Source organism: Rhineura floridana, chromosome 11 (assembly GCF_030035675.1).
Source record: "Rhineura floridana isolate rRhiFlo1 chromosome 11, rRhiFlo1.hap2, whole genome shotgun sequence".
Lineage (NCBI taxonomy): Eukaryota > Metazoa > Chordata > Lepidosauria > Squamata > Rhineuridae > Rhineura > Rhineura floridana.
This window is the reverse complement of record NC_084490.1, coordinates 66448191-66467143: the sequence shown is the minus strand read 5'-3', so window position 1 is coordinate 66467143 and position 18953 is coordinate 66448191. Positions and strand designations below refer to the sequence as shown.

At 44.2% G+C, this 18953-nt stretch overlaps 1 protein-coding gene across 7 annotated transcripts in view; it reads right to left on the bottom strand.

The window, feature by feature from the left end:
* RPRD1A (regulation of nuclear pre-mRNA domain containing 1A) overlaps positions 1 to 2837 on the bottom strand; it is a 56647-nt gene extending 53810 nt beyond the window's left edge. The window contains exons 1-2 of one of the 7 annotated variants that reach the window (XM_061588653.1): positions 2431 to 2514; positions 740 to 841 (exon numbers count right to left, since the gene is read on the bottom strand). In XM_061588653.1, coding sequence (XP_061444637.1) covers positions 740 to 800 — 61 coding nt within the window. In that variant the 5' untranslated portion in view covers positions 801 to 841; positions 2431 to 2514. Of the gene's footprint in view, positions 1 to 739; positions 842 to 2049; positions 2388 to 2430 lie in introns of those variants that run through there. The other 6 variants (XM_061588654.1, XM_061588652.1, XM_061588655.1 and 3 more) reach the window with 6 other exon arrangements.
* Between the last annotated feature and the right edge of the window lie 16116 nt (positions 2838 to 18953).

Genomic DNA, 18953 nt, shown 5'->3' with positions numbered 1-18953 from the left:
CAGACCAATTCTGACATTTCCAAATTATTTTTTAATATTGAGATTTGGCTACTAATTTTTTATGGGTTGTTTTAATTATATCACCACCATACTAGTACATTTGCTAGTTGTTTCCACTCACAATCTTAACAAAAACATTAACTCTAGTACACATCACAGCTGGTCGACACTTGAGCTATACTGGATGTTTTACCACTGGTTGGCTAGCATTAAATGTAATTCATCTACTGCCTGAAGATCCAGTTATACAGGAATACCCTGCTATACAGTAGGGCCCCACTTACCGGCGCTTTGCATTCCGGCGTTCCGCTAATGCGGCGGCTTTCAATTAGGGGAAATTCCCTGTTTTAAAGCAGTTTTTGCAGCATTTTCACACAATGCGCCCCATTATACTCAATGGGTTCCACTTTACGGCGGAAGTCCAGAACAGAACCTGCCGTATAAGCGGGGCCCGCCTGTATGGACCTTCACTTTACGGACACTCGTGAGTATGGACATATTTACAGTAGCACTATTCCCGTTTACGTACACTCGCTTCGTGGACACTTAACGGCATGACGCCACCGCCCGATCAGTTTCCAACCACAAACCTTTTCTTAAAATAAGGCCTACTGTGTTTTAGTTATAAATGCATTATTTACATCAGTTATGCCCGTATATGACGATTGCAGTGCAGTATATGCATCGATAAGTGAAAAAAGGTAGTGCTTCACTTTAAGTACATTTTCGGTTTACGTACTCGCTCTGGACCCATTGCGTACGTTAATGCGGGATATTCCTGTAGTTCTGATTCTGAGCATCTCAACGAACCAGAGTCAACAGTCGCCGCCCTGGGCTCCTACTGGGAGGAAGGGCGGGATATAAATCAAATAATTAACTAACAAACAAAAAGTCTCTCCAAGAATTCCTGGTACTTTGCAAAACAGGCAGCTATGGTTGTAATACATAATGGGGTGCACACCACCAAGAGGTGGCATACTATTCTGGCTAAGCGTGAGCAAGGAATTTCTACCTCAAACCTAATCTCATTTCACCCATAGTCACTGATCCACTAGCAAAACTGACAAGAGAAACCAAACTTTCCTCTCTCGCTTGGCGCTGGGGATCACCCCCACAGTTGCTCAGAGGGCCAAGCACAGTGTCAGAAAAATCCCCACCTATATCTCCAAGCTAGAGATCAAGGTTGGTGCTGGCTTTTTAGTCAGCCAAAGCATTCAGAACATTTTAGCTGCCCGCTATCTAAACAAGCTCCAGTCTCTCTCACTACCTCCAGAGGAGAATGTCAGGGCTGGCCATTTGGCAGGGAGGAGGCCTAGGTATTCAGAGCACCCCTAACACCCTGTGCCCAAATTAGTCCAGATCTCCCCAAATCTGGAATTGTAGATGAGAGCATGGGATGGTTTCTGATCTCCCACAGCGATGCACTGCAAAACCAGGGACTAAGGCTGCAATCCTATGTACACCTGTCTAGAATTGTCTTGGTTACCAAGACCAGTTAAAATTTGGGGACTCTGCAATACCTGTGTACCACCACAGTTGTATCACGTAATCAAAAATATGTAAAAACATTGATTTTTTGTATTCTAACTTGATGCACAGAAATTGAACTGAATTTTATCATGTTCCTCCTAATCCCCTCCCCATCATTATATGAAAATATTAGATTATTAAAGTGATATCAGAAAACTGTATCACCAGAACATGTCTCAACTGAGCCCAGAAATAATGACTTTTCCGTTTTACCCAGGGCTCACCAGCAAACTCTGCTCCAGCAAGAAGACACTCATGTTCCCCCATCATGTCCTGTTCCCACCTCCCTTTGACAGTTGTTAGGTATCACAGTTCCATATCCCCTTAACTTGTGGCGGATTATAAGGCTGTGACGCTATACAGTTACTTTAAAATAACTCGTATTGAAGTCGGCGGTGGTTACGTTGAGTAAACAGGAACAAGGTCTTAACATTAGCTTTAATTTAGGATTAAGGTGCACCCGGAGCCTCAATGTATTTGATCAGAAGCAAGTTCCAAAAGGTGTTCAACGTAGCTTACCCAGTGAAGTGACTGTTAAAAAACGATCCTGTCCTTACGCAGCCCTTCCCTAGCAGGCCTCCTCCGCGCCCTTCCTGCCCACCCCGCAGAAGGAAAGGTTACGGGATGCAGGCGCGCCGGGTAGCATGTCCACCATGCTCCCACAAGTATCTTCTCGGGCTCCTCTTGGTCGCGCGCCGCTTTGCCACACAGGCCGCGGCGGGCAGCCTACGAGGCAACCCACCCGCCGGACAAGCTGCGACAGCAGCGCTCGCCACGCTTCCTTCTCCCTCAGGCGAGAAAGCCAAGGCTACCCCGAGGGAGCGGGAGGGGAGCCGGCGGCGCTGCAGTAGCGCGATGTCGGCCGGCCAGCCCTCCTCTACCTGCCCACCCGCCCCTCACCTTTGCGCAGTTCGCGCTCCCAGACGGTGACGATGAGCGGCGAGTGCTTTCGGTGGTGGATAAGCCACAGGCTCAGGGTCTGGACGCTCTGCTGAGAATTACTCAGCTCCGACAGCTTCCGCTCGAGCGCCGACTCCGAGAACGCCGACATCGCCTTTCCGCTTTCTTCCCGGCTAGTTTGCCCACCTAACGAGGCTAAACCCGCTGCAAGGCCCCCCCCCACGCACGGAAACTCGCACCAAGCAAAATGGCGGCGGAGTAACCGCTACCTCCGCAACAACCGCAGGAGCACGCCCCTTTGCGTGACGTCACAAAGCGCGGACAGGACGGCTATTCTGAGGGGAGGGAGGTAAATCTCCTGCTCCGGAGCCCCCTGCCCTGGAGGAGGGGGCGTGGTCTGTTTCCTCAGCGGCGTGAGTCGATGCACCTGCAGGGGATGCAGATTTGAAATTAAAACTATGCATACAATTGTACCCCAAAAGAAGGGATTGTAAACATCAAAGTCATACTCAGAGTAGACCCATTAAAATAAATGGTCTTAAGTCCCTCCAGTTTAGAGGATCTACTCTAAGAACCCAAGAATTTTAAATCAATCCTTTGTTTAAATTTTCTTAATCCTTATGACAAAAATGAACAGGGAAAATTGCAAACAATAAAAAGTTGAACAAAAATCTGAAACAGTTAGAGATATGCCACCTGTTTGGAATGGTATAAAATTATTTCAAAGAAAATAAATTCCTAATAATGAAGGCAAGTCCTCATCTATGTGGTGTCTGTGGACTCAGTGCCTTCACTCATTGGGATACAAATATAAGTACTCACTAAAAGGCAAAAAAACCCCATGTGGTTTAAGTACGTACCTATAGCCAACAAATATTTCTATCAATCTTTAAAAAGCAGGGAAATTGGGCAGCTATAGTGAATACATCAGGGGAGCAGGAAACCTGACCTCCTCTCTGAGATATTGTACTGCCCTACAAACTGGTAAAAATGCAAAGACAAATTGGGTTGGTCTTTCACAGTCCAATCCACTTCCTGTATAGCCTCTGAGCATATGATGAGTGGTGGCAAATTTTGCAATGAACCCAAATAACAGAAACAAGGCATGTGCTGTGCTGACCTTGTTTTAGCAGGCAAGAAGCAACAATATTAAGACAGTTGATACAATTCAGGTAGTCACTTTAAATATGTTTGATTTACTTTGCAATTTTAGTGAGGTTTCATATAGTAAATCATTTTCAGAAGAGCAGAGGGGAGGAGAGGGATGGGGGTCAGGCAGGAGGGGGAAGAGGAGGGGGCAGGTCTGATCATTTACATGTTTATTGAGTTCATTGGGATTTACTCCTGTGCAATCATGTTTAGGATAGGTAAACCTAACCATGGGAGGGAGGGCTGGAGTGGACAGGGGAAGAGGGGAAGGGAGGAGGAAGGGAGAGGAGAGGGGAATGAAGGGAAAAACAGGTCTGATCATTTGCATGCTTATTGAGTTCAGTGGCATTTACTCTTGTGCAATTATGGTTAGGATAGGTAAAACTGACCATGGGGGAGGAGAGAGGAGAATTAAGGGAGGGGGAGGAGGGGAGGAGGAAAGAGAAGATTTGAAGGGGAGTGGGAGGGGCAAAGGAAGGGGGTTGGAAGGGGCAAAAGGGAAGTGATGTGAGGGAGGAGGATGGGAGGGCAGGTTTGATAATTTGCATGTTTATTGAGTTCAATGGGATTTACTCCAGTGCAATCATGCTTAGGATAGGTGAAACTGAACTGGGGGAGGGGCGGGGAGGGGAGGAAGAGGGCAGGGAGGAGGGGAGGAGGGAGGAGGGAGGAGGGAGGAGGGAGGAGGGGAGGGGGGAGGAGGGGAGGAGGAGGAGAGATTGGGTGGGTGGGCGCTGGGTAGAGGGGAAGCCCCTTTCTTTTCTAAATGGAAAACATTGTGAACAGTATTGTTTTTCAGCATTTCCCCCAGCTTTTTATTCTACACCACGCACATGTAGTCTCCCACCCAAATTTAAACCAAAGCTGTCACTGGCCACATCCATAGCAGACCTTAATTTCACTTTAGACAGTCATGGCTTCCCCCAAAGAATCCTGGGAAGTGTAGTTAGTAAAGGGTGCTGAGAGTTGCTAGGAGATGTCCTGTTCCCCTCCACAGCTTTAATCAGAGCAGCTAACTGCTGAACCACTCTGGCCATTGGAGCTCTGTCAGGGGAATAGGAGTCTCCTCTCAGCACCCTTCACAAACTACACTTCTCAGGATTCTTTGGGGAAAGCCATGAAGTGGAATAAAGGTCTGGTGTGGCTGTGACCCCGATTAGCCAAGCCAAGCAGCTGGGAGTGTGGCTTTTAGAACACTCACAGTTGGTTCTTACTGAGCCTGCCCGATGTTATAATAGAGTTCAATGTTAAATTTCTTAAATTATTTAAAAATCAGCCAGGCATTTTTTAAACTTTTAAACTGCAGAAGATGAAGTATGGGGCAAGATTAGTAAAAGGATTACAGGTACTCTGTGAACATGGCTCATTTGTAATTAATTTAATGATAACCGTGACAGAAAAAAGTCCAAAAGGGATCTGGTTTTTCTCTCTCTCTTTTTACAATTTGAACTCTCGATTCTCTCTGACTGTTTTGTGTATCGCCATGAAAACGTTAAGGTTTGTTAAGCAAGCATTTCTGAGTTCAGGACTATAAGTTTTGTAAGGTGTTGTTTTGAAATGAGTTTATGGGAAGGGAAGCATCAGAATAGCAGGCGGGATATTTTCAGTTTAACATTGAGGAATGTGAAAAATACACGCTGGGTACAGTATAGAGCCACCCTTGGGGCTGTATCATCAAGAAGGGGGAACAAAATTACAGTATAGCCGTACATGTCTACTTAAGTAAGCCTCGTTAAGTTCAATAGGACATTCCCAGGTAAGTGTGTACCTTACACTAATAGATTCTTGCCAGCTCAGTGTAGATGCAGATTACCATTCATTTGCCCTTGAGGTATAATAAAATTATCCTGACAAGAGATAATCCTGTTATCGATGGCCAAGTTATCCCCTAGTTCTATTGGTTAGGAGAGTTCACCTTGCAGGTGGTTTGATTGCAGGTGTGGTCTCTTTTTTTTAAAAAAAAGAGGAAGACAAAATTAATGGAGGATACCTTAACCATTTTTAGCCATGCTAGTTAAATAGACCCGAGCCTCTATGTTCAGAGCCAGTCTGTCTCTGATGACTAGATTACTGTAGACAAATATGGATGGAGTGTTGGTACAGATTAGTGGATTTTCCTCTTTCTCTTCCATTGTTTGGAATATTTTTGCTGCACCTTCTTCCATTCTGCCTGCTTTCCAGTTTGACTTTGAGAATTTCTAAAATAAATTTCAGAATTGGTGCATGGAGTTTGTATCTTTTCTCTTAGGAATTACAAACGCACGTCAGGTCATCTTGATTAACATCTTGCTATGTTCTACCTCCACTGCTAGAGGCAGTATGCCTTTGGAAACCAGTTGCTGTGAGAGAGTGCTAGTGCACTCAAGCCCTTCTTGCAGGCTTTCCATATACATCTTGTTGGCCACTGTGACAACAGAATGTTGGACTACATGAACCTTTGGTCTGGTACAGCAGACTCCTGTGAATGTTCTTAGCCATAGTATTTTACCATGTATTTTAAATTGACATGTGACTATATTGAAATCGATTTTAACTGGTTTTTTTATTGATTTTAGTGCTTTTATGTATTTTTAACTGTATTTCTATTGTGTTGTATTTGTAGTATTGTTGTTGTTGTTATGTGCCATTTGGAGTTGAAGGACAGGAAATGCACTGAAGCCTGTGGCTGAGGAAGTAGTTGGGCATCGCTGGCTTGCAGACCCCAGTTCATTTTCGGATGTAGCCCTCAGCGATGTGTCACTGGAGAACCTGCGTGTAGACTTGCCGGTAGGAAAAACAGAAAACAGCCCCGCCCCAGATACGGAGAAAAAGAATGTTGCAAGCAAATGATATCCTAACTTAATCTTAAACTACTTCCTAATCAAGATTGTTAAGCAAGAGTTGTGAACGAACACAATGGGAAAAAACTACAGTGCTAACTTAGTCCTAAGTATCTATTATGTACATATCCTTTATATTTAGATCAACTTAACTGAGAGCAGTGGTGTCCTGAGGATGAATTAGTGGCAATGCCCTGAAGACCAAACCGGGCATGCTGTGATGGACTGGCATACAGTAAGAGAACCAACGGTTCATTTTCCCTGGATACCAGTCCATCACGTGGGACATACCAAAGCCGTCCCAGCTGGGTGGGTTGGGGCGAGCCAACTAAGTCATGGCGACCTCTTGCTGCAGTACCCTTCTCCTGAAGGAAGCCTCAGCCGAGGCGTAGCTGTCTATTTTATAGTGTCTGATAAACATTGAGGGAGATGTCCAATTTGCTGCTCTGCAGATATCTCCCAGGGAGGCATTGGTTGCGAAGGCCACCGAGGTGGAGGCTGCTCTAGTGGAGTGAGCTGTTATGCCCTGTGGTGGTGTAAGGCCGCTGGTCTCATAGGCTGTTCAGATGCAAGTTCTTAGCCAACGTGCTAAGGTTGGAGTTGGGGGCCTTCTTACCCCGGGACTTGAGATGTATGGATATGAACATTGCTTCCGTGGTTCTCAAGTCTCTTGTTCTCTTTATGTACGTCCTGAGTGCCCTAGGAAGTGCAGCTCCTTCTCCCTCTGGTGTACTGGTCTAGGGCAGAAGGATGGTAAGACAAGTTCCTGCTCCCTATGGAAGTTTGTGTTGACCTTGGAGAAGAAGGAGGGGTCTGCCCGGAGGACTACTGAGTCCTCGTGAAAAATGCAGAGTTGATGTGCAATGGAAAGAGCTCCCAGCTCCAAAATACGCGTGGCCGAGGTGATGGTGACAAGGAACAGGACCTTGTAGGTCAAGAACTGAAGTGGAATGGTCTCTAATGGTTCAAAGGGCGGTCGCTGAAGGGCCTCTAGCACCTTCTCTAAGTCCCAAGATGGGAAACAGTGAATGATGGGTGGCTGTGAGGCTGCCACCCCCCTGAAGAAACGCTGGATCAGCTGGCTACTGCTGATTGGCTGACTTGAGGTGTTCGGGAGAAATGCTGAGATGGCTGATGCCTATCTCTGCATTGTAGCAACCTTCAGGCCTAGATGGAGGCCCCTGAGTAGGAACTCTAGGACCTGCAGAGCGCTGGCCTTAAACCAGGGGAATCCGGCCCACCAGCTGGCAAATTACTTCCAGGTAGATTGATAGACCCTTGTCGTGGAAGGTCTACAGGCAGACAGAATGACGTGAATGACTCCTGAGGAAAGGCCTGACTACCTCAGGGTTCTCTGCTCAAGTGCCGCACCATCAGGCTCAACCATTCCGGGTCTGGAAGTTGTTGGGCTAGCAGATCTGGTCTGTGGGGTAGTCTTCATGGATCCGACACTGACAGGGTGAGGAGCTCCAAGAACCACGGCCTCCATGGCCACCAGGGAGCGTTCAGTACCAGTTGGGCCCTCTCCTCCCTCACCTTCCGCAGGGTGCGTCCCAGAAGGGGCATTGGTGGGAAGGCATAAAGGAGACCTTTTGGCCAGTGTTGTGAGAGGGTGTCTACGGCTTCCGCTCCCGGTGACTAGTGTCTTGAGAAGAACTGAGGAAGCTGATGGTTCTGTTCTGTCGCGAAGAGGTCTACCTCTAGTCGGCTGTATCTCTGCTGTATCCTGGTGAAGATCTGTGGGTTTAAGGCCCATTCCCATGGGAGAACCTGCTGGTGATGAGCCAGTCTGCCGTGGTATTGGTCTCCCCGCTGAGGTGCTCTACTGTCAAAGATGAAAGGTTGCGGTCTGCCCATTTTTCCTTTGTTCCAGCGCCATTACCTGGGCTTCTGTGGGACCGTTCAGGCCTCCCCCCAGGCTATTTTCCCTTCTGCAGCCAAGTCACGCTTTTCCTCGGAGGGCGGCTGCGCAAACAGCCCCCCTCCCCCCGCATGGCTACTGCTATTTTTTCTCCTCCGTCAGCTGTTGGGCAGCTGGCTGCGCTCAGCTGTAGGGCAGCCGGCTGTGATCAGCTGTTGGGCGGTCGGCTGCCTTCGGCTGTAGGACTGCTGGCTGCAATCAGCTGTGGGGTGGTTGCCGGCGATCAGCTGTAGGGCGGTCTGGCTGCAGTCAGCTGGGGAGGCGGCAATACCATTTGGTGGAAAGATGGGATACAAACTTAACAAATAAATAAATGCATAAAAGTTGTGTGGGGGTGGTGCAAACTGTGGCAAACTGTTTGTCTACAAGATTTTCAACATTCTGGAATAAAACCTGGAAGATTGTCAGATCGCTGGAGCATTGGTGCCACTCTCCAAACAAGATCAGGTAATTTGAAACTTAAAAATCGAGGGGAAAATTTGTATAGGGAGAATGGCATAAGCACCTCTAACTTCTGATGTTGATCAGAGTCATCTGGCCAGCCAATGTTGGATTAGATGGCTCTTGCAAGCCAGTCTGTGTATTCTTAAAACAGCTGAAGTCCAGTCCTAGGGATGTTTATACAGAGGAAAGCCTTACTGTGTTCACTGGGACTTACTTCAAGGTAAGTGTGCATAACAATTCTCTGGCAGTGGAGGCTGTTCCACTAGGGCTACTGGGTCACCGTCTTCCCAATGAAAATGTAAAAGAAATCCAACCAAAATCTCAAAGCGCACAAAATTTAAAAGCCACACACTCTTTTCTGTGCCACAAACAATTTGCCCTTCTATTTGAAGTCAGAGAAGCTCTGCAAACATTTTTGTCAATCTACTGTTCTATGGCCAGTCAGCTCTCTGCACTACTCAGCCAATCCTAATCCAAAAGTATAGCTATGGGCATGGCAAAGAGATTGCTCCCAGACCTGCTGGCTTTTCAGCCCTCCTAGGAAGGCTCCCATTTAGGGTTGCCAGGTTCAGGGCCTGAGACTGATCCTGTATCTTTAGGAGTAGAGAAAGTCAGCCAAGCGCAGTTGTTTTTACAACACTGTAATGGGAAAAACCCAGAGCTTGGAAAAGTTACTTTTTTAAACTACAACTCCCATCAACCCCAGCCAGCGTGGCCACTGGATTGGGCTGATGGGAGTTGTAGTTCAAAAAAGTAACTCTTCCAAGCTCTGGAAAAACCACAAGGTGGAATTCTCCCTTTCCCCCGGCACAACTTTTAAAGATACAGAAGACCTCTTGGAGGCCGGGCCTGGCAACCAAGAGGTCTTCTGTATCTTTAAAAGTTGTGCAAAGGGAGAATTCCACCTTGTGGTTTTTCCCATTACAGTGTTGCAAGAGCACCTGCACTTGGCTGACTTTCTCTTCTCCTAAAGATACAGGATCAGTCTCAGGCCCTGAACCTGGCAACCCTACCTCCCACTCCATCTGTTGTTATACAGCCTACTCAGCACAGCCAGTATAGCAGATTAGGGAGGAGTCAGGATTGCTTCAAAAACAGCCTCATGTTGTAGTCTTAGCCTATATCAGAATCATACATTGGTTCTCAGCATGCTCAGAATTGTTTCCTTGAATGTCAGATCGCTTTATAGGTTAGGTTATAGAGAAGCAACAGTGAATGTCTCCTAATTTGAAGACCTTTTTGTTTGGTTTAGTATTTGTTTGTGACCTTGAGAAAGTGAGAAAGAGAGCGCACAAACAGGGAGTCTCTTTTTATAATAAATATCTTTTTTTACTTAATCATTTTGCATTTATTTTTGTGAATTGGGAAGAGAAATAGTGGATTATTTGTGTATGTGTTGCAATAAACTCTGTACAGTATTAACCATTTTCCTGCATTCTATCATTACAAGCTGCAGCAGCTGATGGGTGGAGCAGGGCAGGGCAGGCTGATCTGAGCCATATGCAATTCCAGAGTATTTCCAGAAAAGGTATGTGGATCTGTTTCCAACAAGTCTCTCTCCTAGGTTACTATCATGAATGAAGAGGAAAATGCAACATGCTATTATTAATTTTAGCTTGCCTTTTTGTGAGTTTTGTCAATGAATTTCTAAAATGAAAAATTTGGGACCTATGCCTGTATGGATGTGATTCCACTTCCCTCTCCAAACTTGGACAATATTATCCCTAATGTCAGACATTACAGAGCCTGATTATGATGTCTGTTTTTATGTACTCTGCACATGAGCAGACTCACAGTTTCAGGAGGGAGCCATGCGTTACAAATGTGTTCTGCTGTGCTTTGATGTGCCCCAGCTCAAATGAAACAATCACTGTTTGTCTGTTGGTTGGAGTACTTTGTTTCTTTTAATTGAGAGAAAAGTATGTTGGATAATGAAAACTTAAATGATTTTTTTGAGGGGTGGAAAACTGCATGCAACTGGAAGTAAGTGTTCCTCACATTTGAAAAGATTTTATATATTTGTTTAGTTTCAGGTGTAATCAATTCATGAATTTAAAAATGTATGTCATGTGTTATGGCTTAATTTCTAAATTAGAAGTATGCAGTCAATCTTGTCTGAAAATCATACTTGGCTCTCTCACATGGAACCTCTTCCCCTTTCTGTAGATTGGCAAAGAATAACTGGTTTTTCATTTTGTGAGCAGACAGTGGCACTTGTCACATGTGCAATGGCCCACTTTCCTAAATAAGTTCTGTACAAGTGCTATTGTGATGAAAACAGCAAGGTTAAAAGTTGCAGCCTACCAAGCTGCCATGGTTCTCTGGGCAATTCACAAAACAAAAAAATAACTGTAGGAGAAGAGAAAGTCAGCCAAGTGCAGATGTTCTTGCAACTCTGTAATAGGAAAAACCACTAGGTGGAATTCTCCCTTCCCCCTGCACAACTTTTAAAGATACAGAAGACCTCTTGGTTGCCAGGCCCGGCCTCCAAGAGGTCTTCTGTATCTTTAAAAGTTGGGGAGGGGGGAAGGAGAATTCTACCTTGTGTTTTTTCCTATTACAGTGTTGCAAGAACACCTGCACTCAGCTGACCTTCTCTTCTCCTAAAGATACAGGATCAGTCTCAGGCCATGGACCTGGCAACCCTACTACCACCTGATCGCAGGGAGGGAGTGCTCATCCTAAACCGGTGCCTAGAGGCTGTGAAGGGCTGGATGAGGGCTAACAAACTGAAACTTAATCCAAACAAGACGGAAGTACTGCTGGTCAAAGGAAAAACTGCACCAGGGACAGGGTTGCAACCTGTTCTGGATGGGGTTGCATTCCCCTTGAAGGTAGGGTTGCCATATTCCAGTTCCACAAATCCGGGCAGGTTAATTTGCGTATTATGCAAATTATTTGCATATTATGCAAATATTTGCATAATAATATTTGGATTGTCCAGTTGTTTTGTTTTTGTGCCTAGGAATTACCACCGAAAACTGGGGAAAGATGTGAGAAATCTTTTTTTTAAAAGCAACATTTTCAGCCTTAAATGCCTAGACTCTAGTTTCCAACACTATGGAGTATTTATTGATTGATTAAGAGAATTTATATCCTGCCCTTTTGCTGTTAAAAACAGAGCTCAGCACAGCTTACAAATACAATAAAAACAATAAAAATACACAATCAATATAAAAACATAATAAAAACACAAAATAGCAACAAACATAAAGTAAGTCAGGGCAGCAGCACGATTACATATACAATATATTTCAGAGATGTGGTGGGTGAGAAAAACAAGCCAAAATGTTAGGGAAAGGAGTCTTTCACACCACATGCTCAGTTCTAAATACTGTTGCAGCAAGTTTTACAAGTTCCTCCAGTATTCCACTGGTGCAGGCACTCAGACATTCAAAGTATCTGTATGTTTCTTAGGTTTTATAAAAGCAGAGCTTTGCTTAACTCAAAATTTCTCAACCATATCTACACAGGTTCCACCTCCATACTCAAAATGAAACTGGGCCTGGAAGTGTGCAACAACCCCACACATACCTTGCTAATTAGATTACCAATGCCAGGATGTCTGTCTTATCGACTACTCTCCTGCTCCCGTCCCCCCCCCCCACCGGGCATCATGAAAGACCCAGTCCTGGGCTCAGAAAGAAAATAAATATCTGGTCCTCTTCAAAGTACTCATAAGCCTCTTGTTTCAATTAAAATAATAATTATAAATACTTGCTCTTATCACTAATGGGAGTTAATTATCTTGCATATGCTGCTGTTGCTTCTATGGCTGTAACGGAGTGAGGTTAAAGATAAGTGAAATGCAAATAGGAAAAAACAACACAAAAGGCAGTAACACTTTCCTAAATGTAATACCATACCAACCACAACAAGATTCCTATGAGTAAGGCAAAAAACTAAGCATCTCACAACCAGTCAGGATTCCTAACTAAAAACCAAAAATATGATAAATGAAGAAATATGTATATAAGCATGACTATCAAATATATTTATTATTTACACAAACTGTAAAGATATTTATAGTGCAATCCTAAGTTTATTTATTCAGAAGCAAGTCCCAGCATATTCAGTGGGGCTTACTCAAACAGGGACAGAACTGCAACCTCAAGTGATAAGCAACTTCATTCACATAACCCAAAATTCTGAATCATGCCACTTTACGCTGTTTTGCAACTGTTTATACTTGTTTTATGGTTATTGGATTTTAAATGGCTTTATTTCTTGTTGTGAGCTGCCTTGGTTTCCAACCATACCTCACAGGGGTGTTGGAAAGACTCCATACACGCACACGCACACACTGCAGATGTATAAAATACATACAGCCCATATAATAGTTTATTGTCAAACCAGTTGGTCATTGCAGAAAAATCAGCATTAGTTTTAAAAAAATCAGTATTAGTTTCCTACAGAATAAAAAATGTAATACCTAAGTAAGCCCTGCCTACTTGCTTTAAAATAGGACTGGAGGCAGAAAGAGTTAGAACACAAACATAATTCTTTTTTACATTCACTCCAAAGTCCCATTGATTTTCAGCACATTCATAACCATGTCTACTCAAAGTAAGTCTATTGAATTAAATGGGATTTACTTGGGGCATATGGGATTAGCATTGCTTTTACAAAAAGCAAGTATTGGGAAGGTTTTCAAAACACTGCCCAAGCTCTGACTTCTGCACACAAGAGGAAAAAAACCTGAAATGTATATACTTACCCAATTTATGAGATTTTCAGATAAACAGGGGGTGAAACCACCATTTTGTTTTCTAGACACTGCCTGAGGTCAATGAAACTGAAACACAATCCCTGATTGGCTGCAATGCTGAACGGGCAGGGTTAAAGCTACAAAGTGCTATAGTACAGTACTGTTTAAAGAAAGATTTAACAGTCAAGGGGGGTGGCTGACGTTTTTATGTATATCTCGAGAACCGGACCACCTAGAAACTTTTTTTTAAAAAAAATTAAAGCTGAGAATCCGGGCCACGTAAGGGGCTAGCCGGGTGCCGGGTGGCATGCATAGAATCCGGGTAAAACCCGGCTATCCGGGCAATATGGCAACCCTACTTGAAGGAGCAGGTCCACAGTTTGGGAGTTCTTCTGGATCCTGCCCTGTTGCTTGAATATTGGGTGGCTGTGGTAGCCAGGAGTGCTTCTGGCCTACTCAAACTGGTCTACCAGCTGTATCCGTTCCTGGAGGCAGTTGACTTGGCCACAGTGACACATGCATTGGTGACATCGAGGGTTGATTATTGTAACGCACTCTATGTGGGGCTGCCTTTGAAAACAGTTCAGAAATTACAGTTGGTTCAAAATGCAGCAGCCAGAACGGCGCAGGGAGCATATCACCCCTGTGCTTTATCGACTCCACTGGCTCCCAATTTGCTTCCAAGCCCAATTCAAAGTGCTGGTACTGACCTTTAAAGACCTAAATGGCCTTGGACCAATGTACCTGAGGGACCGCTTACACCCATATGTACCTGCCGGGATTTAAGATCATCTGCCTCTGGTTTCCTCTGAGTGCATGGAGTGAAAGATGTTAGACTGACAGGCATGCAGGAGAGAGCTTTTTCAGCTGTGGCCCCCAAGCTCTGGAATACCCTACCCCAAAAAGTCCGCTCTGGTCCCTCCCTGATGGTTTTCCGGAGACTTCTGAAAACCATCTTGTTCCGGAGAGCCTTTGGGAGGGACTGAAGGTAGAGCCTGAGAATGATTTTATGCCTTCTGTGTTAAATTTTACACTTGTAGTCCCCTTTAGTACCACTCCCTGTATATGTGTGTGTGTGTGTCTATTGTATTTTATGTATTTTAATTTATTTTAATGTTTTGTGATTTTATTGTTTACAATTTTATTATGTACGTGTTTGATTTTATCCTGAGTGCCCTATTACAGGGTAGAAGGGTGGGACAGAAATGTTTTAAATAAATACATACATAAATATAACATATAAATTAAAACTCAGTTTAAAATAACAACAGTGGCACTCTAAGTTCCAGTGGGAAGGGGCTGTAGAGGCTACATCCATAACTGATGTTTTGTTTTAATATTTTTTCATGTCTGCCCTGAGCTTCTACTGGGAGGAAGGGGGGGTATAAATAAAATAAATAAATAAATAAATGATGTTTTAGAGTGTTTTGTTTGCTGCCCTCGGCTCTTACTGGGAGAAGGGGTGGATATAAATTTAATAAATAATAATAATTGGGAACGCCTACCCTCTGCAGTCAGGTGGATAAGGTTCATGGGGGGAGGGGGAAATGTCCAGGCAGTGTTCAACAGGCGGTAAGACAGTAGACATGTGATGGCTTTTTTCCTCCTCCTTTCCCTCCTGCTTGCCAGTTGAGATTGCTGTGCTTGGTACTGCAGCCTCGGTGTCTTCAGTTCCACTCATCATTTCAGCAGGTGATTTCAAGTTACAAGGCATTTTCATTTCAGCCACAAAATGTCTGTCGCCATTCATCTAAGAGCTTCAGTATAGGGTTTAGACAATCACTGATGCCTAAGATGCCTTGATACAGATCTTGGAATAACTGTACATTGCTCTGGTAGCACTCCAGATTGTGTGATATTGTGCTAGAGGAATTGCATATTGGGATTGGTAGTAAAAAAAGACATAAAGGTGCTGGGAGGAATAGAACAGGAAGGGGAGGAGTTTCACGGGAAGTGCTGGTGGTATGTTTGAAATAAAGAGGATTAAGTATTGGTCTCTGGCATCTCTCTTCAATTGCCTATGATACAGGAATACCCCCGCTATACGGACCTTCACATTACGGACACTCACAAGTATGGACATATTTACAGTAGCACCATTCCCCTGTTTACGTATGCTCGCTTCACAAGAACGGACACTTAATGGCATGACGCCACTGCCCGATCAGTTTCCAACTACAAACTTTTTCTTAAAATAAGGCCTACTGTGTTTATTTTAGTTATAAATATGTTATTTACATCAGTTATGCCTGTATATGACGATTGCAGTGCAGTATATGCATCGATAAGTGAAAAAAGGTAGTGCTTCACTTTAAGTACATTTTTGGTTTATGTACTCGCTCTGGACCCATTGCATGCGTTAATGCGGGGTATTCCTGTACAACAATTTGGCAACGAAGGTGGGATGGCGCTTTTGCCTTTGTCTCCTGTGATGTTCCTGATTTGTAATGTAAATATGGTAAGTGATGGTAAGACATATGGTAAGTGGAGTGAGTGAGGACGGGGAGTACATAGGCTGTAGAATGCTGGATGATTGGCTGAGCGTTTGGATAGCTGGGAGTATAATTAGAAGGATGACAGTTGGATGTGGTGGGTGTGATAGATGTTGGTTGGTGTTGTTGGTGTTTGGAGGTGGATGTTGGTGAAGAATATAAGGTGGCTGTTGAGAAAGTGAATTAGGAATTCTGAGGCAATATTTAGGAAGTAAAGTACATAAGAGAACCTATTTGAAACCATACACTTGTCAGCACAGTAAATAAGTAATCTTGTTATTTTTAGTGTTCAATAAATATTTCTTGGTTTACAAAAAGCCTGATTCTTCAGCTGGGATACACAATCCAGGGGGGATGGCAGAGTAACCAAGGCAGAACAGTAATTGTATCAAATGGTGGCAGCGGCAGAGGAAAAGATATTGTATCTAGTACCACAGAGAAACCCAGGGCTGTAAGCTTCAGTGCAAGAGGCTGCAGGGGGGGTTGGGAATTACCTATACCCATAGACACAAGGTATCGCGATAGCCTGGCAGAGACTAAGGCACAGTCTAAAGGTTATAAGGGATACAGAGTGTTGGGTAGTGAAGCCTAGCAGGGGGATCTTTTGAGATCTGTGCTCGTGCGGTGAAAGGTAAAAATAAACCTGACGTTCCTGACTAGGGGTGGCCAGAGGTAGGCTACACATCATAAGGTGGGCCTGACAGTGGTAAGACATCACTAGTGGTCACAGGCGGGGAAGGACGTCACATGTGGTGGCTGTAGCAGTGGGATATGAACAACAGAGAGTCCCTAAAAGTGGTGTGGCTGAAAGAAATAACAAACAAAGATTACTTGTGAGAGTGACTGGTAAAGAGTGTGTGGCAAAGAGTGAGTGAACTCCTAAAAACATGGCTGAATATATAAAAATGAAAAGAGAGGAGCTGGTGGAGAAGTGTATAAAGTTCAATTTACCTCACAAGGGTAAAGGGGTAGATGAATTGCGAGTAGCAGTAATAACATTCACATCAATCCAACACAAACAGCCTGTCAGGGAGGAATCCCCAGAACGGTACTCAAGCAATCCCGCTTATATAGAATAATTTAAGAGAGAAGTTAAGATGGGAACATGAGGGAAAAAATAAAGATAGAGAGATTGCAATGGAGAAATTGAGAATGGAGTTTGAGGAGAGGGAGAAGCAACGAGTATTGGATGCTGAGATACAAGTGGAAAAGTTAAAATTTGAAAGAGAGAAGTTTCATTCTGATGAAACAAGAAAAGACAGAAATGAAACAAAAATAAAGGTTACACCAAAAGATTTTGTGGTGTTTGAGCCAGGACAAGACCCACAAATTTACCTCAACACCTTCGAAAAAGCAGCTCAGATGTGGGAGCTACCGGAAGATAAATATATGCAATATTTATCGAATCTAATCACAGGGGAATTGGCAGAAGTATACCAATATTTCCCCTCAGACAGGCCAGTTACATATGCCGAATTTAAAGAGGCAGTATTTCAACGATTCAGAGTGGGACCTGATTACTTCAGAAAGTTATTTAGAAACTGCCAGATCCAGGCAGGGAGATCTTTTGTAGAATTGGGAGCAAAATTGGTGGACATATTTAGAAAGTGGATGGGGAGTGCAAAGGCTCAGTCAGTGGAAGAGGTGAAAAACCTCATGATACTGGACCAACTATACCATCAGTTACCACCAGACATAAGGCTCCTTGTTAAAGACCGTTCCCTTAAATCTGTTCAAGAGGCAGCAGAGTTGGCAGATCACTTTGCCTCAAATAGAACTGGCTGGGTGGGAAAATCTCAAGAGAGTTTAAACCCAGACCATATAATAATGGCAGAAAGGATGTGGTACCACAGTGATTGAGCCCTCCAATAAAATCTGAAGGGCACAGGACACCCCAGAGTGGGTCTGTGTACCCCAAAATGGAGGATAAATTGTGTTATAAATGTGGTAGGCCTGGACACCTGCGTTTTCAATGTGAAGTCGCCAACCCCATTGGTAATCCTGCTCAGGGAAGGGCAGTGAAAACAGAACCAAGGGAGTTTGAAACCAAGAAAGTTCAGTTCTGCCAGATAAACTGGACAAATGTACAGGACTTTGATTCGAGTCTGAGAGAAGAAGTGAGTGTGCAAGGGGCAAAATATTGGGCTTTGCTGGATACTGGTGCCGCTCAGACCTTACTGAGGCCAGATTTGGTAAAATCTGGGGAAATTTTACCTCAGGAAAAGGTGACAATCCAAGGAGTGAGGGGTGAACCAGAAAGCATTCCCATGGCCCTGATATAGTTAAAATGGAGAGGAAAGGAGGAGACCTGTAAAGTGGGTATTAATGCCCAGCAACAAGAACCAGTGATACTGGGAAGAGATGTTATGGGGGCACAAGGAAAAATATATGTTGTGACCTGAAACCAAATGAGCGAGGGAGCTGAAGCCATTTTAGCTGGCTCTGAGCAAAACAGGGTGGAATCTGTGGCTGAGCCTGAGGTCACCATAGCAACCCCTAGCAGGCCTGATGATAGAGAGACATTGTTTCAAATGGTCTCTACTGCTGAGGTACAACAGTTCAGAGAAGAGCTGGAGAAGGATGAAAGATTGAAACAAATGAAGGAACAAGTCCTTATACAAAGAATCCCCTTTACTGACAATCTGAGGGATCAAATAGTGTGTGAGAATGGGATACTGTACAGACTGTGGATGCCTGCTGACAGAGAGAATGGATGTGAACCAGTCAAACAGTTGTCAGTGCCAAGCAAATATAGATCTAGATTGCTGGATATGGCACATGACGTTCCTTGTTCAGGGCACCTTGGAATAAAAAAGATGAAGAAAAGGCTGACAACACATTGTTATTGGCCTAATATATCCAAGGATGTAAAACAATACTGTTCCTCCTGTCTTATCTGCCAGAAAGTGGGGAAAAGTGGGGTAAAATCAAAAGCACCCTTGAAGCCCCTTCCCATAATAGGACAGCCATTCTATCAAGTGGGCATAGCT